At 37.1% G+C, this 26,627-nt stretch overlaps 1 protein-coding gene across 1 annotated transcript; it reads left to right on the top strand.

The window, feature by feature from the left end:
- tnfrsf11b (TNF receptor superfamily member 11b) lies at nt 1-26,477 on the top strand. The gene is made up of 6 exons (XM_023330261.1): nt 1-104; nt 14,250-14,477; nt 14,905-15,049; nt 22,208-22,408; nt 24,433-24,651; nt 25,271-26,477. Exons 1-6 carry the CDS (start codon nt 57-59, stop codon nt 25,663-25,665), a joined length of 1,236 nt encoding a protein of 411 aa, XP_023186029.1. The 5' UTR covers nt 1-56; the 3' UTR covers nt 25,666-26,477.
- Nucleotides 26,478-26,627: the final 150 nt, after the last annotated feature.

Genomic DNA, 26,627 nt, shown 5'->3' with positions numbered 1-26,627 from the left:
GAGCCGAACTGTTATGGAGACCCCATCACACTGCAGTTCGCTGTTACTGAGAGAAGATGAGCACACGGATACTGAAATCCAACCCTGCCATGAAACTAATAGTGGTGAGTAACCAGAATTTCGCATTCTGCGCTTTTCCGTCTGGCCAGCTGGAATACAGATGTTCTCCATAAGGAGCAGATCGTCTTGTTTTACCCTAACGCGTACACTTTTAAAGTAGGCATGAAGCGGTTTTCTCTATTTCTTTTTCTCATTTTCTGTACGACTTCAAGTCGCACAGATGCTGAGTGTAAAAAAAACTGTGGGAAAAAACGCAATATTCCCTACTTTGCGTTGAGTTGTGCAGTCATTCGGTGCAGGTAGCTTTCCGGGCTCCAGATTATTATGTTCGCCACACTTACACGCCTTCCTCTTTTAATTTAGCTAATAATTTTATGTCAAATGTAATTACTGTTTACTGGCATTATTATCGTTCAGTTGAGAGTCAGGTATTATTTGCTGAAAATAGTTAATAGGTTAAAGCACTGGTACAACTTAACAGGCTGTGTGTTATCAGTTGCATTAGACTGTGTATTTATCTTTTGCTAAGAAATACTGTCTTAATAATTTCATATTATATGAAACTCCAACTAACATTTCAGATCATTAATAAATTATTTGCATGTAAAGCTAAACTTTGTTTATACTTATTGCTGTTTGCTTCCAGTAATGGGCAAAGCTCATGTTTCTCGTTAATACACTCATACAAACAAGATATGTAATTCAGTCCTGAAGGACAGTTTACTTTAGCTCACATTTCATTGCTTTTGCTCATGTACCTTTACAATGAATGATATTTTACTCTCCCAGGCCGACCCCTTCTCCCCTTCCTCTTAGGGTATGTTTGACATGACACCAGTATGTTGTTTTTGAAATGTTCGCCTCTTGGATCAAAGGGGTATGCTTTGCATGCAGTGCCGATCTCTAAGGTTTTGCATATGGTAATAATAGCGATGTGTATCAGGTGAGAGACAGACCACATTCTGTAACCCAGAACACTCGCTTCACTATCTGTCACTATGGTCTGGGTGTTTTGTGTGGGTGTGCTGGCGTGTGCGCGTGTGTGTGTGTTTGTCACACAGCTGTGAAAGGAGCCCATGTTTTGGATGAATCCCGGTCGGTTAGAGATTCTGTTTGTGTGATGTATTCAAAGGACCAGGGTCTTTACATGCAAATGACTAGTGAGCGCAGCTACTTTGTGTGCTCACATCTTGGGGTGTTATGATTACAGATCAGGTCCTCTCTGACTCAACTGAATCTTTTGCTCCCTGCAGGGTTCATTTTCAGTAGCTCATGATGCTCTGAGTTTTCCTTTAACAAGGGAATATTTCTTCCTCACCTGTCTGCTTTGGTGTTTTCCCGCCTGTCTCCAATACATGTTCCTCTCTTCTAAAACAAAGGCATTTTGTTTGAGTTTTTTCCAGGATGCAGTCAGTGGAAAACCTAACGCAGCTCTGTCTATTTGGATGAGAAAATATGTTTATATACGAGAAGCGCAAAATAGTCTAAGCAGGTATGGCGCCAGTGGACAGTTAGTGGGATTTTTTTCTTCCAATCCATGCCCTACTCTCCACTTAAATCCATATGCAGAAGTTCTCATCCCTCTGTTGTGCTATGTGCTATCTGCAATCTCTGTATCCTTATCTCGGCGACCCCCACCTTCTTAAGTCTCTGTTGTGGCCGTTGGATGAAGCACCAACTTCCCTAAACCTGGAGGCTTCTTTGCACACAGTGCAGGTCACATGTGCAGAGGCAAATGAGCCAGCAATACTGACCTCCTCTTTTTTTTTCTTTCTACAAAACATCGGAACTGCATGAGCCAGGATGAATTATTAAAAAAAAAACTTGTGTTTGTCAATGTCTAGGATCAAAATTGCACAACAATTAATCAAGGTTGTGGATTCATAATGCAAAAATCACCTCTGCAAGTTGCTTCCTCACACCTAACTTCCCTTTTCCATCAACAGTAGCTCTGATAGCAGAAGTGTGTACCGGCGTGTGTGTGTGTGTTTGGGATGGTTTATGAGTGCAGCACAGCTGTGACAAACTAACGGATCCAGACGATGTTCAGCGCTTTGTAAAAGTATTCACATCCCTTAGACTTTTGTCCACATTTTGTAACATGTACACCCTCGAGCTTCAGTGTATTCGTTGGGATTTTGAAGATGAACACAAAATATTGCATGGAATTTTTAAGACAATGATAAATATCCAACTGTTTCAAGTATAAAAAAAAAGTGTGGCATTTATTACAGACCTCTTTTACATTTACATCCCAAAATGAAAGGTCAGTGCAGAAAATTGCATCAGGAAGTCAACAAATGAGTCAAGTCAATAAGTTAAGACAGTCTATGTATGCATCAGGTGTAGACAAAATGTAATGAATACAACAGTTGCTGCAAAATGCTAAAATCATACCTAAGCGCTTACATTAGTTCCACTCTTATCACCCTGCAGATTATATTAAAAACAGGATGCAAATTTCTTCAGAAACAATATTTCTGACAAGAAGAGTTTGATTTATTTGACTTGGAATTTGAACAGGCAGTTCAAAAAGTCCACTGATTTAAATGTGTGAAGCGTTTTTAGAATTGCAGCAACTGTTCAATTTGTTTTTCAATTGTTTCAACTTAAGTCTGTAGAGAGACGAGAGTAGTGACTCTGACTTTGAATAAAATGCAAAAAAGAGGCTTCTTTCAATTTCAGACTGCAGTTTTTTAAAACTAAAAACAATGTGCATGATTTGCCTACATAGCTCTATAACCTGCTTGAAATTCAAAGATGTATTTATTTAAGTCAAAATTTGTTTGTGCCTAAATTGTGCCTATGACTGTTTGCAATTGCTATTAAATTAGTTTTGGCTGCTAGCCAGACCTGCCAACTCTGTTGATTTAGCTACACTGACAAAAATAAACTGTAGATTTTATTCAGTCTAATTCAATTTGCATAACTTTTATATTTGTAGATTTTAATCAGCATTTTAGAGTAGAAATGTTGTAACTTTAATAGCTAAAAGACATTTAAACATATTAAAACACAAGTATTATTTAAGTATAGATACTAATTTATTACCTGTGCTCTTTAGATAAAAGATACAATATAGAAGATTTATATTAACTTAAATCTCAAAAGCAACTTTCTGTGCATTTTACATCACAGAAAGTCGCCTTCAAAAAACTTGCATTATATGTCAAAGGTGCAATACCTCTACATTTAGTCTGTTGCCTTCTGTGTGATCTTACTGTAAAATTATATGATCATATGGTAATTGTCTGACAATAAAAAATCAGTTCTTACCTCCTCAATATAACTTTAGCCCTGTGAATATTATCTAAATATTTATACTGCCTAGGATGGTTCCGCTCTTTTAGCGTGTGAAAATATATAATCCCGATTTTCCTGTCAATATTAATATAGCTCATAACTGATATCTTTATTTCAAGTAAATCTGCAATGAAAATTTGCTCATGAAATACTAGAACACGACTTCACAAAGCCAAATTGAACGAACCCGTATTACATTGCCTGCCCAGCTCTAATGCAGGAACAATATTATTTTCAACAAAACCAAATATATTCTGAAAATAATAACTGACAACTCTCACATTAACTCGCATACCTAAAAAAAACCTCCGTAATAGCAAATAATTTCTAAGACTTCCATGAACAAAGACCAAGGCTTGGCAGCGTGTTCCAAAGTCACTCCAGATCTCTGTGTGGTTTAAAAAAAAAAAAGACTGATTTGATATTCAAGTGAACTAACACAAACACACACACACGCACACACCAGAGGGCTGGAATCCCCCCTCAGACCACCTGCGCTCTACAGTTAACTGAATCCATGTGCTCGGTGCATGAGCTGGTGTGGTGCGGTTTGCTCCCTTTGTGCCATTGGTCCTTTCCTCGTGCCATGACTTTCAAGCTAACCCCAAGGCAGGCCAAGCATGGAGTCTGGGCCTGTGTTGCATGTCAGTAATGCTGAAAGTTGAATGTAACTCGAACCCTTTAAATGTGTATGCTGAAAGATGCTTCACCAATAAACATTTGCATCAGAGATAGTAATGATAACTTGAAGATCAAAGATTTATTAATTCATGACTTCCCCACGCTAAGACTAAATTCACTGTTTGATGATGTAATTGGCATTCATGACTTCATTATAAGACTTCGGTTAACTGTCTTTATAGAGTAATTTTGTTTGAACTCTCTGTCCCTGCCTTTCTCTCATCCGTTGCCTGAGGCAGTTTTCAGCTCTGTCATCAGGTTGGTCAAAAAAGAATCAGCTCTCTTTGGTCTTTTGGCGCCATCTGAAAAATAGACAACATTATACAATGCTTAAGTTCCCAATAGCAGCCTGTGATATATAAACAGAGTGAACAACTCAGGCTTTGCTCACTCAACATCCTCTCACGTTCAGTAAACAATTGTCTGGTTCTGAGTATATTTGCTTCACAGCCTATGGGAGTCTGCTTCTCCGTCAGGCAGTTTTACATGAAAGAGTTCATAAGTTGCACCGCCCCTTGTGTATCGCTCAAGCACGCTTATGTAGGTTCTTTAAAATTCTGCTTCCAGTCATACCTCCATCCATCCTTTCCTCTCAGCTGGATGAGCTCCATGATGGGCCTCTTGGCTTCCCAGAAAATGGTGACAGTATAATTATGACAGTATAATTTAGGTTTTCCGGGGTTGTCCAGGATGTCTTCATATGGCGGCTTCTGAAGTGAGGACTAGGGTAAAAAGTTCAATATCTCTCTAACAGTTGGTAGAAGCCCTTACTCACAAGACATCTATCCTTATGGCCAAAAGCTGCACGTGTGGTTGGTTGTTGGAATATTGTCTGATTTTGAAAGAAAATATATTCGATTACCATATTTACTTACTCAGATGATTTCTGATTGACTAAATCACAAACAGTTATTTATTTAATTGAAAACCACATAGCATTTCCTGCACAGATCTATTTGGACATGAACAGTCTCTATATCATGATTCATTTTGTGTTGGGTTCATTCCTGCATTGCTTATTCAGCCTATTCTTTGTGTTGAGTGTTTAACGTTTTGTTCTCTTTGCAATTTTGTTAATATTCTTAGACTAATGGTTTTTCCCCTTTTGGTTTGTGGATCGTTTTATTCAGTGCAGCTCTTTGTGTTCTTTTTATTTATTAGTCTCTTTCCTTCATTTACCCTGTTTAATATTCTTTCTCGGATTTTGGGCATTCTGATTCGACTCACCTGGTTTCCATAGCACTTGAATGTCGAACTGAACTCAATCCGTAAGTTTTTCATATCTATCTTTTTTGGTTTGGTTTTTTTAGCCCAAATAAATTATTTATTTGAATCTACTCATAGCTGTGTTTTTACCACCACCTGTAAGTGTTATTTATTCGACAACGGTTGGAAATGTTTTATTTACAATGTCCTTTATTGTGGCGTTGAAAATTTTAGCTAACCCTATTTTACACGGCACAATTTTTAGTTTAGTTAATTACTAAGAATTTTTCTATCAATTATTTTCACTGACATTATTTGACTGCTGATGCATGTCTATAGCTTTTAAAATGTCCCTTTTAACTGTTAATATGAATATTATTTAGCACTGAAGGTAGCATAGCTGTTAGCATCGAGCCATTAGCATTGAGTCGTTAGCCTTTGACTGTTGGCCAGATTGATTCCAGATGTTCTGCATTGTTCAGGTTGAAATAACCTTTTTGACAAAGGGTATTTAAGCGTGGTGAAGCACAGAGGGGAATTCTACCAAACAGCTGCCATGACGCATCGTGAGCATGGTGGACATTGGAGATGGAAACAGATTCATCAATATGTACTTTGTGTATGAAATTAGAATGTTGTAATAAAATAATTGTGTTGATATACTTGTGTTGTATATGTGTTTTTATTGATTTACATACATTAAGTGGTCTGGGACAAAAATGGCATTTACATCTGGCCCAGATGCCTCAATGTATGACGGGCCACCAGTGGCCAGGGTCTGGTTTGCCAGTGGTGAAACGGTATATGGGCCAGCTATGGTTCATATACTATAGCTAGCATATGGTATATGGGCCATATACCACTGGGCCAGGTGTGAACTGGTCCAGCACTGGGCCATGGGGGGGGCGTCATTAATTGCGCCATGTGGGTCAGATGTAAGGGCCAGCTGTGGGCCACATCTGGCCCAGACCAATTTTGCTATGTGGGCAAATGTTGTCTGAAAGTTGTCTGAACATCCGTGTGCTAGTTTTTATATGCGTTTACTAGCTTCAATACCCCACTTAGGCACTAGGGGGCTCCACGCATGGCCAAACATTATCCTCTCCATTCAAATAATGGTTACAAGTCTGATTTTCTCATTCCCTTTCCTGCATAATCTGCATTGCGTTTATTATAAAATAATGTATCTCAAAGGAGAGTAATACTTAAATAAAAGTCCAAGAAGTACTTTCATTTGAAAAATATGTATATTCTACCGAGTGACGTCACTTCCCAACCCGGATTGTATTCGGATTTCTGCAGTCATGAAACGACGCTTCTGTATTTCACATGAAACTGATGGGATCTGTTCGGTAAGTTATTGGTTTCCATACTTATTTGTACCATTTTTTGAGCAAGCATGTGGTTAGAGCGTAGAAAGCCGTATTTGTTACCGACTCCTTTTGTGTTTCCTCCTTCATGCAGACCACGTGGTGCCATTATCTAATTTCTTCTCAACTTTGATTATAAGTTTGACGCGGCCAGAAATATCATTCTGTGTGAAATGTTCTGCTCTGTTTTTCCCATAATGTTGTAGTTTTCTGAACCACAGTGTCAACATAACTGGTAAGCAGGTAATCCAGAGAGTTTGCGTACGGACCGCATAGACTGAGGGCCTAGAGAAAAAAACCATCATGGCGTCAGTCCGCATATCTACCTAAAGTCAGGAGGAGTGAAGCTGCTGGCAACGAGTAAAAATGATAGGAAGGGACTGAATGCGAATTGGCTTTTTCAGCGCAATCAAATGGTAACATTTAGGTTTGAGTTGCACATTGTCCCTTTTAAAAAGCCAGGTTAAAGAAAATAAATGCATTAATACTTAAAGTTTATACAGTCAAATGTGCAAAGGAGGAGGAGACGGCCTGGGAAACATAGCGAGCTGTTCTGACCCGACTGACAGCTATTAGTTCTGCTGAACAGATGTTCTCACTGGATGAGCTCGGCCTTCCAGCCTCCGCTGGAGAAAAATTAGAAGTCCTAAGCCAAAAACTGGAGTGAGGAGTTGTTCAGAAATAAATAGTATGTATAATTCTTGGAAAACTTAATTAGCCTTTCTCTTCACATTATTCTACCCTTTCATCAGGGGCAGTACTGTTTAAATATCGACTTTTAAATTATTTGTTACTTTTTTAGCTGAATCTCTGAGAGACCTGATCTGCTGTCTGCAACATTTTATCCAAAATCCTCTCAAACCACCAAGCAGAGCAGCAGAGCGAACGGGGTGGAAAGAGAAGTCTCTCTGCTCACCAGCACTTGGTGACTGAAATATTTAGTAAGTATAAACTCATGTACTTGTCAGTCTAAAATTGTGTGAACTGTTGTACATTATCCTATAGGTGGATTTTGTCGTGCGCATTTCCCTGTAGCCAACGAAACATTTTGTTTCATAAAACCATGAAACATGTCTTTATAATACACATCTCAGTTTAAAATATATATTTTGTCTGTTTTTCAGGGCTAATGGTCAGATTCAGAACACCAAAACAGTTTTAAGAAGGCTCAAGGTTGTTTGGCTTGTTTGTTTTGTTGTGTGTTTTTTTTACGTAGTTTATGCATGTGTTAATGCTCATTAAATCAATTCTGGTGTAAATATCTCTTTTAAAATCATATTTTTAAGCAGTGGTTGGTCTTAAATGCTGACTTTGCCTTGATTTATTATTATTGTGAATTTCTTTTCTGAAAAGCCATTGTATTAAAATGTATACTGTGCTGTTTTACTTTGTTCTAAGGAAGGTTTCATAAATGTCTTTGGTACACGTGTATATGTATGAATAAATGTGATTCTTATCATATTTTGTCTTGTGTAGTCTTTAATGTTAATTCTCTAAAATTAATGAATTCTTTGCCAAGTGTTTTAAAAGTGCTTGTCATCGATTTTATAATTTGTTACAACATTGGATTAATATGACTAGGCAATGGAAGTTCCTCATGAAAACCTTTCATTCCAATGAAATTGCTGCTATATTAGCATTTCCACAGACCTAGCAGAACCACATATAGCACTTTATTTTGACCTACTGCGAATGTCCGCCGAAAGTTGTCAGCGAACTTCTGGCGGACATTCAACTGAAAGTCCGCCGGAAGTCTAATGGTTTTTAATTTTGAGATGAGAAAACGTCCTCATGAACGTCAGCGGACGTTCAATGGTATTTCATTTTGACGTCCGGAAAACGTTGGCGGCGGACATTCAGCGACTGTTCAGCGGACGTCGACTGAACATTCAATGCTAACTGGGTAATCATACCTCTTCAGTGTCTAAGCTTCCTGGCTTTCATTGTTTATTGTGTTATTATGCTCATCCTGTCATGGACCTTACCAGAGGGGCCGCTTTTCATTGGCTGATGCCCATTCTACGTGGTGACGTGCGTGTCCGTCTCACAAACACACTTAGCTTCCCATTAGCTAAGAAAAGCATAATGGCAGTACCAACTTCTACACAGTCTTACGTTAGCTAAACAGATCAATATGCAATGTGTGCTGTATCTGACATACACTAAAGATTTTATTTTAGCAGAAAAGGCTTTGGACTAAACTGTTACTCGTGTTAGCCACGTTAGCACCAAGTACAGCTAGTCAATCAACCATCGCTGTGTTCAGGGAAGCGCTGATTAATAATCGAGAAATAAATATGAAGCCTGGAAACTTAATACCGTAACGGACTGAATGTTATGTTTTTAACGTAATCGTTGCTCGTCTTGCGGGGAGCAGACGGTTGCCACGGTAACAGGTGTGCTTAAACTACAAAGAGAGAGAGAGTAAAAAGGTAGGAGTGGTTTTGAGTTGATCACCTGTTCAGGTTATTTTACCTTTGTTTACCTTTGCTGTGGCGCATTACAGCCGCTGTAGTTTCTAAACGTTGGAGTTTACCTTATTCACAACAAACATCAAATAGAACAAATATATTTCATACAATTTTAACAAACAAATGGCTTCTACCGCGATAATTATGTGAAATTAAGTTAATTATATCCCAACTTCAGAAGATTTGCCTTTACCTTTACAGAGCTCTTTGGTTCCTCCTATCAGTCTGTAGCTTCTCATATTGACGTCATCAAACCAAATTTCAGATCTACCATAACTGACTGACACCTGCTGGCCTCAGGTTTGCAACCAGCTTGTGACTGAGAAACCAGTAACCTCCTCCCAGATGATGACATGAACTTGTTAGTTCCTCTGTCCATTGTAGTAGCTGATATATTGTGAAAATCCAGTAGAAATGATGCACTAAAGGAGTCATGTTTACATAGAAACAACGGGCTGCGAGACTTTGCTTGTGAGACTTGAGGTCACGTGGGTCGGTTGTGGGCGGAGCTTGGTAAGGCGCATCAGTTTTGTAAGTTCCTTTGTTCCTTCAATAAATCATCTCTGCACTACTCCCACTAGGTTGGACATAAAAACAAGGAAAAGAAAATTGATCACATAATCTTTAAAAGAAATCACTCCTTACATTTGTCATTAATTCATTGATTAAAGCAGTGAGATGCCTTATATTTCTCAGAATTCAATCAAATGAACAGTAAGGTCTATTACCTAATGATGTCATTTAGAAAATGCTAAACAAAAAATAATATTACAAATGTTTTATCTCAGCTGACTAGGAAATTTCAGCAAGGTAGCTATTGTTCTAACCAGGAAGGTGGAATGCTCATAGTTCCGGTTCAGTTGACTAAAATGTTTAACAAAGTCAAGGAGGGACTGACTCCAGTTACATCGTTGGTGGGAACTAAGCAAAAAAATAAGTTGCTAGAAATTGTACAAAGATTTTACAAAAAACCCCGCCTGTAGAAAACATTTGACTTTAGGAATAAAAAAAATATGTCTGTTTTAATTTACATATATATATATATACTGTATTTTGATCATATTCATTGAACTAAACAGAGGCCTGGAATTTAAAGAAGCTATGATCGAGATAAAGATTCCTGAGTGGAGTTTCCTATGTGAATTATTGAAATAAAAAAATAGACTATCTATTTCAGAATAATAATTTATTGCCTTTACATAATTCCAACACTTTCTGGAATTCTAAATTTGCAAAATAAGATTATTTATATATGTTATACTTTGGTTCTTATTCATAGGCATTTGTAAAGTCCTAATGCTTCATGGTGATAACTTTATTAGCATACAATTAAAGGGCGCTATGGCTAATCACAAAGATCAGCAATGGGACGTTGGAGAAAGTTACAGTTAAATATGTGAAAGGCCAGACATCTGATTTTTTTTAGCAGTCCACCTTCTTGTTGGTTTTCATTTTAGATAAGAATTTCATAATAAGTGTAAGACAAAATTTGCAGTAGTTTTTAGAAAGCCTTTTTCAATTACAGAGCTACATGTAAAGCGAAAGTTCTGAACTTGTGTTGCAAATGGTAATACCTTGGTTGCCTCTAGTGAAACCATTTTGGTAACAACTATTTTAGTTAAATAAAATCTTATTGATAGTAATGTGGAGCAAACATGATCCAAACATTATCCTTTCTTCAAAAGAGAAGTACAGAGGAAAATATTTGGAAAACGCCAAGATAAAGTGAAACCAGATAACAGAGAACCAAAAAGAAGTGTTGGTGGCCTCTTCACTTCTGAGGATCTGGGAATAACATCACAACCAACGTAACCATTAATGAATATGTTAGGTTGTGCTTAGTGACGAGCTGATGTATTATCAATACAAGCTAAGTATAGTCCCCCCTTTTTTTACACTTAAACAGTAAATGAACATTTTACCTACACTGGCTTTAAATTATAATCTTTTTAAATAACAAATAATAATAAAAATAATGAATAAAAGTTATCACTACTTTTTATAGTTATGTAGCCACATGGGGTTTAGATTCTTGGTTGCTTAAAACCCCCTGACATTTGACATTCATGTTTAAAATCAACTTGGACATTCTGACATCTTAATAAAAATTTAATGCACTATTGAACTACATCCTTCAACTTGAAATTCTCTATAGAGATATATGTTTTTTATTCAACAATAAAGTGGAGAAATTTCAAAAGTCCAAGAGTGTATCACTCTTTTCAAATGTCTAAGCTTAGTTGGAAACCTTAGACTTCTCCGAAGTGGCATTTGTTACAAAACGTTGAATAACCACCGGTGCAGAGCATTTAGAGGTAAATTGCATGCATTGTAATGATTGTCTTGAGATAATTTATTTGTTCATTTTCCCAAATCTGCAGTATTAGAGTTTTCACAGTTTAATATTGTTGCCCAGGAAACTTATAGGGCAGAAAAATCAAATGATGGGGCTTAGACGAAATGATCGAGCGGTTAAAGTCATATTAGTAGGATCAAAGATGTTTCTAATGTTTGATCATATTTTTGTTTTAAAAAGCATCTATGAAATTTCAAGTTAACTTGCTGTTGTGGCTTTTTATCCATTCTCGTAATTGCTTTGCTCTATTTAGTTGTCCCAGTAATTAGGCTACTTAGATCTACAGAACCCTCTGGTGACCCTCTGCCACTACATCAGCACACATCATCAGTAGTTCCTCATGTTTCTAAACTTAATAGGATGTGGCTTCACGGCCCTAATAGCAAATGTATACACTGTGATTGTGGGTTTGAGCCCTGATGGGGCCACCCATACTACAAACAAACCCATGCAGTTATGGTTCTCCTCAGTGAGCTGCTGTAGATGAAAGCTTGCCCTTAAAAACGCTGTATTCAGAGTTTGATAGGTTTTGCCGGGAAAACCGCCGCACTCGCCAAACTGTTTGAAGCTTGGGTTTCTATTATGGTGTTTAAAAAACGTTCATCTATTTTTGCCATCCTCTTTTGTGAGCAACATTGCAAAGAAAAGCAGTAACAGATTAAAAAAATGAGCAGTATTCAGCTCTAAATTATAGGCACAGTGCACAAACTGTAATAAATTGATAGGAAGGAAAGCTCAAAGCAGCTTAAATGCTTTATTCTATTTATATTGTATAAATTAGTTAGTATTATATAAATTTTTTTATTATGAATTTAATGTTTAATGCTTATTTAGATGCTCAGTGCACCACGGGTTTGAGAGTAATTTCAATCCTCTGTATTAACAACTTTGTGTTTCCTCATTTACTAGCAAATACAGCTGATCCTGATATATTAACATACACTGCAATAAAATACATGTGTTTTTTTTTTTTTTTTCTCCACTTACATTTAGCCTGAATAAACTGTTTTGTTTTCTGGTCAGCTAGGATTACAAACATTATCCGTATTGTTGAGCGATAGAATGGTATGAGTGAATTTTATTTTATGATTTTCTTATTAATTACTGAAAATTCAACAATTTACACACTCCATGGCTTTGTGGGGTTCCGTCTGCAAAGGCGGTCTGTTTCCCAGAGATTTTAGGGGGATGGAATGTGTGAATTGACCTGTGCACGAAAAGTCTTGAGGTGCGTGTGCTTTGCTGCAGAATAAACTTGTAAACCTTACAAAACTTATGCCATCATGAAGAAAGACCATTTTGAGGAATTATTGAAGCAACACTTTAGCAATACGCTCGCAAATTAATACTTTACCAGAAATTTGTCTTGCAAATTTTGGATGACCCAATCACAGCACCAAATTAGTTGCAAAGCTTCTCAATGACAACAAAGTCAGTCTTTTGCTCTTGTTTGCAATAGAAAATTTGTGAGCAGAGTTGAAGAAATCTATGTGAGTAAGTCGCCCTGCAAAATAGTTGGGAAATATCTGAAATTGCAGCAACTATAAACATCTCTCTCATTATTCTGACATTTAGCAATTTGTCCAATTTCACACCTGGAAAGGTTTTAATCTGAATAAATGTTGACTTTATGTTGACTTTATGTGTCCTTTTATAGAGTGAAAATACCTGCTTTTAACAAATGCTTGATGAAACTGTTCTATATGCTATATCCCTCACACTTGCTATGAAACATGAAATTCTTATAAATATTAAGAAAACAAATCTGTGGCAAAATGTGTGAGGCAATGGTGAAGTTCCCCTTGAACATATCTCTCTTTTACACTGATGACAATCTTGTTTCAAACACATCAACAAATACTAAACTGTGTTTTGTGGTAAATCACAAGTACAGATGCGCACACGCAAGAAACAAATCAGTAGTTTAAAGTTTGGTAAACTGTAGAACAGAATGTTTTGTACTCTGGTGGCAAACAGGGGAAAGCCCAGCAAACCTCTAGCAGCTCCCTTTATGTGCTGCAGCCAGGACAGGAGGCCACAGAGCTCAAAGACCAACACTAAGGAAGACCGTAATTGTACGTGAAGCTCAACAAACAGGCAGCAAACACACACACTAGTAGAAAACACATTCCTGAGAGAGCACTCTTGTTTGTTGAACGCGTTTTAAGATGCACGCTTTAAACATGCACACGAGCAATACATGCTAAATCTATTGTTAGCTGCCCAAACAGTAAGGATGAACCCTTGCCAAAGGGAAAGTCCGCTGAGCCAATGGTTGAGGCCCTTAGAGGAGGGAGCCTGGTGGGTGACATCTGGTCTGCATGTGGGCTGGTCCTGCTTCATGGCTGCATGTCTGACATGCTTCCCAATTAATGTCCTAAATTTGAGGCCTGACCAAAGCTTTGCACATCTTGCGCAGGCAGCGAGTGACATGTGAGTTGGTTAATGAAGCAATATCTAAATTGGTTTGTGGCAGGAGTCATACTGACAGCTTCTCTGTGCCAGAAAACATTGTTATATTGCCTCAAGAGGCGACGTTGCCTGCAGATACAGGCAGGTTGTTTCCCTGCAGTTATGACAAGCAGTGAAGTTGCTGAAGTTTCTTCTCAGAATTTAAATCAAGCCCATTAAGAGCTTTACCTGAACCACATTGACCTTCATTTGAACTCATTCTGTGGACAGTTTGGTTTAGCACAAATTCATAAATTAATGAGTGCAAAAATATTAGACCCTTTTTTGGGCATGGGGGATATTAACCATGCTGTTGAATCGCTTGCTAAACCGAATTCCTTTCTCTTGCAGCTCTTCACGGCTTCTTTCTCGTGGGCCTTTCAGGAGCAACCCGTGCCACCAAAGTACCAGTACAGAGATCCAGTGACATCTCAGGTCCATTCTTGTGACCAGTGTCCCCCCGGTACATCCGTCAAACGACACTGCACCGCTGACACGCCAACCGAATGCCAGCCCTGTCCTGAGAGGCATTTTGCTGAGAACTGGCACTGGGGGGATACGTGTCAGTACTGTACCTCAGTAAGTACAACACAAACTCATCTACAGACATTCCTATATCAGACAGGATTGTATTTATTTATTAGAATATATTTACAGACAAAGAAGTATTTTAATCTTTAATGCAAAATGTACTGTATATATATTTTTTTCCAGTTTCGACTTAATTACTGCTCCGAGGGTGTTTCTCTCTGTATACTTTCCTAAAGCACGTTTAGTGATTATTTGATTATGAAATTAGATGAAAATTATTTCAATAATCAGTTCACCAAGATAAGTCTGATTAATTGTTTCAGCCTAAAGTAAATTGATCCTTAACTATCAATTGGAACTGTTTGTAACTCTTTTTAAAACATATTTCTCATGTATGTATCTATGAATAAGTTCTGGATTTTTTCTTTTCTCATCCATTGTTGGAATATTTGTAACCAGTGTGTGTTGTGTCTAGGTGTGTAAGGAGAGACAGCTAGTGAAACAGCAGTGCAACAGTACGCATGACCAGCTCTGTGAATGTGTACCTGGATACCATCTAGTGGTGGAATTCTGCATTGCACACAGTACCTGTCAGCCTGGATACGGAGTCACAGTATTGGGTAGGTCCTCTCTTCATTGTTGTGAAACAGTGAGGTTTTATTCAACTACATGAAATATGGTGTAGTAATTATTTAAAACCTTTCCAGATTTTGTCAAATTCCAACCACAAACATGAGCATGTTTTATTAGGATTTTATGTGACGGGCAGTATATTATGTAAAATCGACTTTTTTAAGCGTTATTATGTCATAATGTTATTCCCTCAACAAAAACTTATCTGGAGTATTGCCTTGATTCTTTCATGCATGTTTGAGAAATCCTTTCTCTCGTGACAACCGTTCGTCTGGTTGGATCTAGCGCCGCCTTCGGACGCAGTTCCTCCTTGGAGCGGCAGTTTCCAAGCTTCGGCCTCACAGAACATCCCTTCCCCGTGACTGCCTCAACTCAGCTCCTCCAAACTAGCCGGCAGGGATTAGCAAACCCAATGGAACTGCGCTTCTCCTGAGCTCATTATATGAATTACTTCTCATTGCATTGTTGCTAAAAACATTATCAAAGGGTTAATAGAGGAGTGTTGTTGTGATGACTTCCTGTACTCCTCCAGGAAGAGCTTGAGCTTTAGTAAATATTAAATAAATATTATATATATTTAGTAAATATATATATATATATATATATATATATATATATAGCATTTTTTAAACAACTGGAGTTAACAAGCTAGCATAAAATGGCACTGTGTGTCTGGAAAACATGTAATACTGCCCCTTTAATAAGAAAATAGTGCATACTTGTGAACTTGAAGGAAAAATAATAGATAGTTTATTGAACGAACACTGTTTTGACCTCCTCTCTATCTTTCTGGATAACTGTTATCCTGAAAACACTTACATGTTATCCAGTTGAGATCACCGGTGTCCTCCAGGCAGTTAAGGGGTTTTAAGGTACAAACACATGGACAGGATTTTATTTCGGGGTAGTAGACTAAAGGGATCTGAATACAACACAACACAAGTTTCATATGTAAGACATTTTAAAAATCATAAATCATTTTCATTCCAATTCTTTTTAGCACTCTACTTTTTGTAGGTTTGCCACATAAGACTCCATTAAAATGCACAAAAGTTTGCTTTTGCAGCATTTAATTTTTTCTTCTTTCTTTTGCGAGACACTGTTTTAACATTTCTCAGCTTGTATGTATGTATTTATGTAGGGGTGTGTGCGTGTGTGTATGTATATAGGTGTGGGCAAGGGTGTGGATGTGCATTGAAGCTCTTATCCTTTAGTGTTTTCAGTAGAGAAAACTGTATTTTTCTCAGTTTTTGTTAATTTAATGATATGGCAGAAGCTCTTGAAAGGATTCACATGCAGCATTTTTATCTCAGTCTTCTTATATAAGATGAACAGAAGCATGTCTACTTCTTTTCCTCTAAGTCACCGCATCAAATCTTTATCAGATGTATGCATCTCTTTTAAAAAACCCAGAAATACATTCTCAAAGACCGATTCTTTCTGAGAAATGCTCTCTGTGTTGTCCTACTTGCTCAATCTCAGAAATTTTTCATGGTCTATACAATCTCCTTAGGACATTTTTCTATTGAATCTCTTTTTCAATGTACTTTTTGATGACAGAAAGAATCTATTAAAGAATAAGATATTGAAAAAGCATGTTTTGTATGTGTTTTTGCAGGTGTTTTATGGGAGTATGACATCTTTAGCTGCTTTCTGTTTGCTTCAACTTCTCTCCACATGTCCTCCTCATTCATTTAATGTATGATGTATTCATCATACTCAAAAATAAATGCCCCTGGAATCAAGACAGATCACATTAGACCAAAAACCTTAAAGTATAACAAACTGTTTCAGGTAGTGCTAAAGCAAATGTTATATATTAATGCTTATAAATAGTATACTATGTGCTTAAATATCAGATAAATGGTAGGAAGACAGGGTTTTTATTCTTCACAGTCAAAGATTGGATTCTATTCCAGCTTTTGTTGAATCTAAAAGTCCCTTGCATTAATGCTAACAGCATAAATGCACGTTCTTTCTCTGTATTCCTGTAATTATCTTACATAGACTAAATTTCCGTTGGCTAATACCAGGAAAAAATGTGAGTCAACTGAGTTGATTTGGCTTCTTTATAAAATGGGAATGAGCCATTGCCTGACAAAAAAATGACTCATTGTGTCTGCATTGTAAGGATCATATTTAAAGAACATGAAGATGTGTATTAATTTGATAAAGAAAAGTAAAAGTGGTAGGTTTAGGGCTATTTAAAGGTTATTTTGTAAACATATTTTTCAATATTTTTTAAAATCTAATAATTTAAAGTCTGTAACCACTACATTAATTTGTGGTTAAACATTAAAACAATACATTAAGCCACTGCGTCATACATCGAGCAGGCTGAGTTCCTTCCAATATTTATCTCTCATGGTTTAACTCAGCTTAAAATCCAAAATAATTTTGGTAGTCTTTGCTGACATAGTACAGAAGAAAAGTTCAGTTTTATTTAATTATAGAAAATGAGGAAAAGTTATTTCTTTTCACAAATTTATGTTAATATCAGATTCAAACTGAATATACCCAAAGGGGAGATAAATGTTTAACCTTTTTACAGCTTTAAGTTTGGTTTGAATTGATGAAATTTGACGTGTTTGCCCTCAACATTTAAATTGTTTTAGTTCCCAAGCCTGAATTTATTATTGCAATAAAACTGATTTACGTCTTTCAGTTAATAGTAATGGTTTTGTTTTGTATATCACCTTATTGTGCAACATGGGGTTTTAGTTTCATTTATCAGAGGTGACTAAGTCTGAAATATCTTTATTGAATGTGATACTCAACGTCTTGTTAAATATTTATAAAGCGTGATGCTCATTTTCTTCCATTACATCTGCACTGGTTCCTCCTCGCCGTAGTGCTTAGTCATGATTAGTGTAACGTATTGTAGGTCTCCCCCAGTGGACCAGTTAATATGCTCTCCAACAGTACAATTGCTAGAATAAAAGTTGGATCAACCATTTTTTTTTTGCACTCAGTTACAATGTTTGCTCAAGACATTAAGCACTCATATATCTTTTTGGGCCAAACCTCTTTCAGTGTTATTTGACATGTCAGAGAGCACGGTGGCGTAACACTGTCATCCACAGTGACAGATATATTACAGCTGGCTGTAAGCGGAAACTGGAGGCCATCTGTTAGCCTCAGTAAAGTGACACAGTTTCCACTGAATGCCTGAGATTTTCCTTCCTCTTTTATTTCATTGAAATTCGGTTCATGGTAGTTAACATATAATCTGTCCTGACAATTTATTTATTCAGAATCTCAGATTCAGAACTGAATCATTTAGAGTTTGTCCATTTAGAGGAGGAAAAAATCACTACGTGACTAGAAATAAACAGCTTGGCAATTAAACCCATTATCCTCCATAGGTTATTTGTTTATTGATAAAAGATATTATGCTTAATGTATGCTAAACTTGGGATTTTAAAGTTAGGTTGTACTTTATATAGGTATTTTACAATAAATTGCAATAAAGCACATAATCTAAAACATTGTAGCTTAAGCTACCATTCAGTCCAGATTCTTTTTTGTGACATATGGTTACAACAGTCTTCTATTTTTCTTTTTTTTTACCAGAGCCAATACACAAAACTGGTGCAACAAATTTTCCAGTTCCCAAAAACATTTTCTTATGATGTTGTCACATTGATTCAGAACACAGCATGGACTTTTTAAAACCAACATTTCTCATCCTAACTAAACTTGATCTTACAAGTTTTCATTTTCTCTTTGACAAGCTTTGAGGGGAACCTTTTAGTAAGTCTCTGATTCTCAGGTACGTTCCAGTGGCTTCAACTACTTCCGTGTATTCACGGAAGTAGACGATTTGTCTTCAAATCGTCTGATTTCTCAAGTGCTATATTGCTCAGATATGAGACAGTAAATCCAATAAATCCACAGCAAACTTTTGAGTTGGTCCAAGTTTAGCAGACAAGTGACACATTGAAGGATTCAAGGAATTATTGCACAGTGCGTCTAGTTGCAGTTCAGACTTTTAAACCACAAGTTTCTGTTTCAGTCCCAATAAATTACGTTCTGTTTATGACTATGTTGTTTTTTCAATTGGCCTCTCTCTGTTTGGCTTTGATTGTTACCACTAAGTGAAATTAAGACATTCAAGCTGATTTTCATTCTCGTAGCTGATGTAACAGGTGGGATTAAGCAATAAAGCAATGTTATTTAACCAGTGCAAAAGGTTTTTGGCTTTTATCAATTAATTGTTTGATTAGTTGTCCAAAACCATGGATCACTTTTTTTTAGTAATCTTCACAGAATTATCAAAAGTAAATTCATTGACGATAAAACCATTTAAATGTAGCCGCTACAAAAATATCAACACTCTTTGCTTCTAGGCCTTGTCTCTACAATATGGCGCACAGGTTTTGGGTTATTTTTTTCCCCCTTCGTCTTTACAGATTTTCTCAAGCTTAGTCATGTTGGAAAGGCAGCATCAGTAGGCAGTTATTTTTAGGTCTTTGCAGAAATGTGAAATTAGATTTAAGTCCAGGTTGTGTCTGGAGTACCAAAGGACATGCACATACTGTTCCTGAACCCATTCTTTTGTTATGTTGGCTTTGTTAATCAGCTTGTTGTTATGCTGGAAGACAGTTTGTAACCCTGACATACATGAGACGTGAGTAGGCTAATCAGATGAAATATGGAACAGCTGTGGCAAGAGATGAGACTACTTAACCTAGGAGCTGAACTGAAACTACAAACAACTGGGACCAAAAGAAGAAACAGGACTGAAAACAGTCTAAAATGCAAATATCCAAGAAACATAACTCAACATGAGGAAAGAAAATAGAGTTTTTAGACAATAGCCTGGCCATTGCTTTTCTGTGCAATTCCGCAGTAGCAATTTTATATTGAAAAAATAAAAGGGTTTTCAATACCTTTTAAGTGTTTATTCTAAAACACATTTATCAAGCATTTTGATAAAATACAAATTTGACAAAAAGTAAATTTTTAGGAAAAACATATTAATGTCAGCATATATTTTAAGTCACCTGTGTCATTCACAAGTCTGTACTGTATGTGCTTTGTCATCATCAGTGCAGGAAATATTTTCCGTATGCATATCTGCAGGTGGTTTCTTGTTTTTGCGTAATAGTAAAAGCCAACGCACGCATGCCTTGTGAGCGGGAAACGAATGAAGATGTTACATCTGATAAGAGCATGGTGGCTTCCCACGCACTTTCAACTCTTTGGTTAAAGTTTTAAAATAAAAAGAGGAAGTGAATAAACCACTATTTCTGCTATGTCAGGTAGTCATGTGATCTGCAGGGGAAAGTACCAGAATCCAAGACCATTTATTGTAATATTACCAAGCAGGAATCCCTCATTACCACCTCTAATTGAAATTTCAACAAAATAGATTTTCATTTTGCAAGATAGGAAAATGGCTTTCGGACTGCATTGCATAAAATGTGGAAATATATATATAAGATTTTTATATCTAGTCCGCTTCCCTCTCGTGATATTTTTTATGTAAAACCATGATGGTCACATGTCATGTTCTCAACGTCGTAACAGTACTGAAACTGCTACTACAGATACATCATAAGTTATAGAAACTATGTGGGTGTGATGAGGAAGACCTGCCTGAGTCATTTTCATACAGTTATCTGTGGTTTTGATTGATGGACATATGTTTGCGGGCTTGGTTCCTAGAATTACGTCAGATTAGTTGATGATCTTCATGAGGGAGGAGATTTTCACACACTGAAAACAGCGGCTATAGATGAAACAAAGGTTACCAGCAAGCTATTGAAACTGATGCGGCATCTTTTCAACTTCCTCTGGTTAGCTAAGTGCACTACAGGGTAGTTTGTGTGAAACACCTGCAGTAGTGCATTGCCCGTTATTTCGACATAGGCAAGCTCACAGAGGCCACAAAAAGCAACCTTTTAAAGGAAAAGACAAAAAAATACATTTCTTGTGATTTGTTTTGTACTGGTCAATAATGCAGAATTTTAATGAAACGAACAGAGTGGACAATTTTTTGCAGAAAAAAAAATTAGTAATTCACTGTTGATTAAAAAAATTAAAATCCTGATTAACTCATAACAAGATAGGCAAATAATTAACATTTTTGGGAGGTGGATCACTTTGGGTTTTTTTTGGCAAGAAATCTTTTTTCTTGGTTTTTCTTAACAAGAAAAGGAGATAAGTCAGTAGTTTCTGTATTTAGCTAAGTGTAATCAGTGAGCCGGGGATGCTTGGGTTCTTCTTACTACAAAACTACACAAAAGCACAAACATAGTTGTTAAAAGAGAAATACTTCTTGTTGTGCTGTATTTGCTCCACTCATGAATTGTGGCCAGGGGCAGAACAATATCGTTAAGAGGGGCACACTTTGGAAACGCCTGATCTAACCTTGTCCTTGGTGGCTCTGCTTGTATGCTGTATGGAGCCTTCAGATTCTGTTGCAGTCTCTAACAGATCTTCTTCTGGGATTGCTCCGTATTGCTTTGACCTACTTTGACCAGTTTCAACATTCTTTCTGAGAAAATGTTGCCCACAAGATGCTTCGTGATGCTAACACCACTAAGTTGAATGGAGGGATGGAGTGTTCAGATTGATGGACAGTGTTGGTTTTCTGTTACACTTAAGTTCAGTTTTGGTCTGATGAAGTGTCATATAAAGATTGGTAGGAAACTTGGTTTGACTGACACGTAGTGGTGGAGAAGGCTTTTACTTTCCCTTAGATTTTAGAGATGTCGGTATAAAACTGCAGGGCCACATTATTAAAATATTTTTGCATTTGAAAAAAGCTGCACATTTGATAGATTGATATACTTTATTGCCATCATATGCCCAAGCCAATATATTGAAATTTTGTTAGCAACGGTATGTCAGTGCAAAATTGCTGGTCGTATTTTGCCTGCTTTCTCTATGTGACAGAGCAGTGCCAAGATGCTGCGAGTTCTCTCTCCGCTCTGCTATTTTTCTTCCACTGCACAATTGTAAGCTACATGATGACTGCACACATGAAATCTCATTAAAATATGACAAGAATTGAGGTTGAGATATGAAAAAGCGTGAAAAGGTCAAAGGGGTGGCTTTGAGGTTGCTCCTTTTTTGTTAGGGAAAGAATCCATTCTGTCAGTTTGAAATCAAAATAATTATTTGTGGATGTCTTGCAGGTACACCTGAAAGTGACACCGTGTGTGAACGCTGTCTGGATGGTTATTTCTCTGTCGGCGGCTCCTCCACGTGTCAGCCGCACAGACTCTGTGCTGATTTTGGCATGAAGACTCTGCGATGGGGAACATCCACTTCAGACAGCCTGTGTGGCTCTCCTGACATCAAGGACTGCTCCCAGCATCACACTCTGTGCCATAATGGTGAGAACATAGAGGCCACAACGGATGTGAAAAGCTTTAGAACTATTCCAGCAAGGGGTTAGTTTATATCCAGCACATCCCTCCTTTACACATGCATATGTAGGAGCGCTTAGAGTAAACCTCAATTGTCAACAACCGAAAATCATTCCGAGCTGAGCTATTTCAGACTTGTGGTCAATTTCATTCCCCAAGGCAGGGGATTTCCTCAGTCCGTTTTCTCTTCCAGATTCCAGGCTTTTTTACTAATTCTTGCATGTCTGAAAACCAGCTCTAGAGAGACTCACCAAGGGTTGCAATGAATGTTTATGGCGCTCAATTCGGAATGACCCCATGATGGATCAATTATGCATTTAACTGTCACATCCTCAAACACAATAACAAAGGAAACTGAGTCAATATGAGACACAAAATGAGCCTTTGGGGCTTTGTTACTCAGACTACAGCTATGGTGGATGCTTAAATATATTTCAAAAGGCAAAGCCTCAAATATGATACTGAATTCCTGCAGCTTTAGAAATCACTCACAAGACCAAACCCCAGCACACTTCTGCACAGTATGTAGAATATTTTGAAGATCATTCACAAAACTCTCAGTACTCAACAAGAATGATGCTTCCCTCAAACATTCGTTCACCAGCTGTCTTCCTTTGAGGCACATAGCCACAAACTGTCTGCAGCTAATCTTGCATCGGTTGGGCAGTTTGAAGAAAAATGTGAAACTGAGATCAGTGGTGTTCCCAAAGTTAAGTTTTGAGGGATTTCAGGATGCCATGACTGAAAACCACACTTACATCATCAGGGTAGTAGAGAAACAAGCCAAATGCCTTCTTCATATTACTGTAAAGTCAACCTCTAGGTTTGAAAAAGAAAATTTTTTGCTCACTCCGGAAACTTAATATTTGCAGATTGATCAGAAACCCACACGTATGCACAGAAGCGCTTCATGATTTGCTTAAATTCATGAATCTAAGCACCAAAAAGTTTCCGATTACCTTCAGCTCTGAATGTCATATGCAAATTGGGACTGTCCACACTGACAAGAACAGCCGCATTTTTATAATAGTCAAATTTAGTTGAACAAACCCTTCTCTTTGCAATTTTTAGTTTGCCTTTTGAGGTATTCTTTGTAGCCTCACACTTGCAGTTTTGTGCTGCTGAAACATTTTAGTTTCCCTCATTAGACAAAAGACTGAGTGGTTTTTCCAAATGGTGTGATGTGTTAAAACACGTATGAACACGTGTAAAGTAAAAAAAAAAAGTCTTAACGAAATCTATTATGTTCAGAGTCAGGATAGTTATTTAAACTCCCAAACTTTTTGGTATAAAGTAAATAAAATTTTTTGAACATGTTTACTCTAACCGGAGGTAATATTTTAGAGCTACAGATTGGGGTGTTGGCAAGCAGGCCTTCCATAGTCACAGACTTGAAGCTAATCCACAAATATCCTACGTACAAAGGGCTGGCCAGCCTTTTTAATAAAGGCTTCATTACTGAAATGTCAATGAACTAAATCCCAGCGATTTATTTAACTGATTATTTAGCTGAGTAATGTTTAGTGTGCCATTTCTAAAAATAAAATGTGAATAAAGCAGTTAATATTTCAATATCAAATTTTGTAAGATGTCTAATTTTCTATCAGAACCGAACTTTCTGACTGGAATTTATTTTAAGTATAAGTCTGTCAGGGGGAGGAATAATTTGTAGCTTAACAGTAATATGATTTTTGATATGAAAAATGTATATTGAAGAATTCTTTCTTTCCCCATTTCTCTTAATTCTTTGTCCTTTTTTTTTACTGTCAAAGTCAGGAATTCCAGGTTTAAAGCACAGTTACTTAAAGCTCTGCTTAAATGCATTTGCTAAATGTATGGGATTTACCATGGATTTGGCACATTTCTAATGAATTACAAATATAAGTAAGAGGAAGAACACCTCCAAATATTTAGCAGGTAAGCATCCAAGTAGCTATATGTTGTACATTTTTGTAATCCACAAATATTTTCTCTTCTATAATTCTTCGTAGATGCAACTCTGTGTGAAGAAGCAGTTTTCCAGTCTCTGGCATCGCTGCGACTGTCCTCGGTGCCTCTGGAGCGAATCCTCGAGAATCTCCCTGGACAGAAGGTTGATCTCAAGAGCCTGGAGAGGCTGAAGAAGGCGTGCTCTCCTCAGCAGCAGGTCCTGCACCTGCTGAGGCTGTGGAGAGAGCAGAACAAGGACAAGTTGTACGGCATCATACAAGGTATGGATTAGAAGCCTTGAAACATGTCTAATCTAACCATTAACACCCCTGGTATAGAAGTGGACAGATATCTTAAAATGACTGGTTGCTATGGAATTTATGTAATGTTTGTGTAAAAGAAATTGGATTCTGGTCATTGTTTTTGATCCTGGTCCAAAACAATGACCAGGAATGAAACGTTTTATTGACGATCAAGCTGCATGGACAAGTTTAGACAAGGAGCAGCTTTGTTGCAACCACTGCTTCAGTTCTGAACATAATCATACATTTGCCTTTTTTGTAGGAACTATTTTCTTGTTTTTCCTGTTGTTACAGAGTGGCTAGGAGAAATGTACCAGTGCTTCATGCCACAGAGAAACAGGAAGTTGTGGTTTAGAAATGAAAAATCCTTGGATTGCCTTGATCAACTTAATAACTAAAGTATAAATAAAAAAAAGACATTTTTTTTGTTTATTTTTAATAAAAATTTTTAGAGGTGGACTTTGATTTTGTTTGAAGCAATTTTTGTAGCTAAATTAAAAATACAAACCAGGAAAGCTAATAAAATATGGAAGCAGCTGCACACTTTTATTTATGACTGTCACTTATACATAATAATATTGTCCCTGCATTTCCCCAGGTGTGAACCACTGTGAGCGAAAGGTCTCCCGCTGCAATGCTCTAAAGAACCTGACCATAGACGACCTCATGAAAGTGACTAACAGCCTGCCGGGAGTAAAGGTCCAGGAGCAGGATGTGAAGGCCGTGGTCTCCACCTGCCTGCCCAGGCAGTACCTCCTGCAGATCCTCCACCTGTGGAAATCTGCAAACTACAACCTGGATCTAGCCAAAGGTCTGACTCGTAGTCTGAGGGTGCTGCGCAGCCAAGAAGCGCCGCGGTATCTCGTCAGAAGCCTCAAGAAAATCAGCCGCATCATAGGGACCACGTCAGCGCACAAGAAGTACGAGAAGATGTTCATGAGCATGTTCCAAGATGAGTCGTGCTTTAAAGCTCATAAGCAGCTAAACGAATGAGGTCATGAGATGCGCAAACATGAAACTATGCAGTCCACAGCATTTCAAAAACACAAATGCATTATCTGACTGAAAACACGTGAAAAGATACATAAGAAGCAAAAGAACACAGCAGCCATTGGACAGAGAAAAAGTCATTTGTGAGAGAACGTTGTGAATGAGGAAATACCAAGCAAAGCACATTGAGTACAGAAAAATAAGGAAAGCATACAGAAAGTAAATTTTTTTGTTGATCTTCAAATAATACCACAGGCAAATATTGTCATCCAGAATCTAAAGTATCAATGTGTAGGGATGAATCTAATTATCCTGAAACAGGAAGAAAAGAACTCCCGCAGCTAATGTGTTCTCACATCTGTTTCCTAGAAACATTTTTTCTTTCCTTTTTTTTTACCAGAGTCTGTTGAAAATTAAGATCTAGTTAAGATGTAAACAAGAGGCTGCTTCACAAAAAAAGGTTGAAGATTCTGATTTGTACTATTAGAGCTTTCTCGCTGTTTGAGAGCAAGAATTTGATTTCATAATGAAATACATTTATTTTACTCAGCTGTCCATTTTTATTTGTTCTGGACTGCTACAAAGTAAAGCTGGTTTGTTTTACATTTATTTTTTTGGGTCAGTTATATGAATGTATAAAGGAGTGCAATTGAGTGTTTTCTTTATTTAAAGTGTAATTTTACTTTCTTAAAGTGTAAAAGCTTGTTTTTATAATTTTTTATCGTAAATACTGGATTCTGAAATGCTGCAAGTCCCTGAAGTGATATTTTTTTATGTTTTGTTTTGTCACTTTTATATTGGAAGTGGATGGTCTATGTTGTATATATATATATATATATATATATATATATATATATATATATATATATATATATATATATATATATATACAGTATGCCTGCCTGTTTCTCTTTAAGCTTGTGTAACTAAGTTGTGAAGATTTGTAAAACTCTGACGACAATCAG

The sequence above is a fragment of the Xiphophorus maculatus genome, chromosome 3, assembly GCF_002775205.1.
Source record: "Xiphophorus maculatus strain JP 163 A chromosome 3, X_maculatus-5.0-male, whole genome shotgun sequence".
Lineage (NCBI taxonomy): Eukaryota > Metazoa > Chordata > Actinopteri > Cyprinodontiformes > Poeciliidae > Xiphophorus > Xiphophorus maculatus.
The sequence above is the reverse complement of the archived record's forward strand: the minus strand, read 5'-3'. Positions and strand labels throughout refer to the sequence as shown.

Bases quoted from the DNA above. Each gene is read 5' to 3' on its own strand.
- tnfrsf11b (XM_023330261.1), top strand. From the start codon at position 57: ATGAGCACACGGATACTGAAATCCAACCCTGCCATGAAACTAATAGTG. The intron at 105-14,249 runs GTGAGTAACCAG...TTTCTCTTGCAG, and splicing joins CTGCCATGAAACTAATAGTG to CTCTTCACGGCTTCTTTCTC. The intron at 15,050-22,207 runs GTAGGTCCTCTC...GATGTCTTGCAG, and splicing joins ATACGGAGTCACAGTATTGG to GTACACCTGAAAGTGACACC.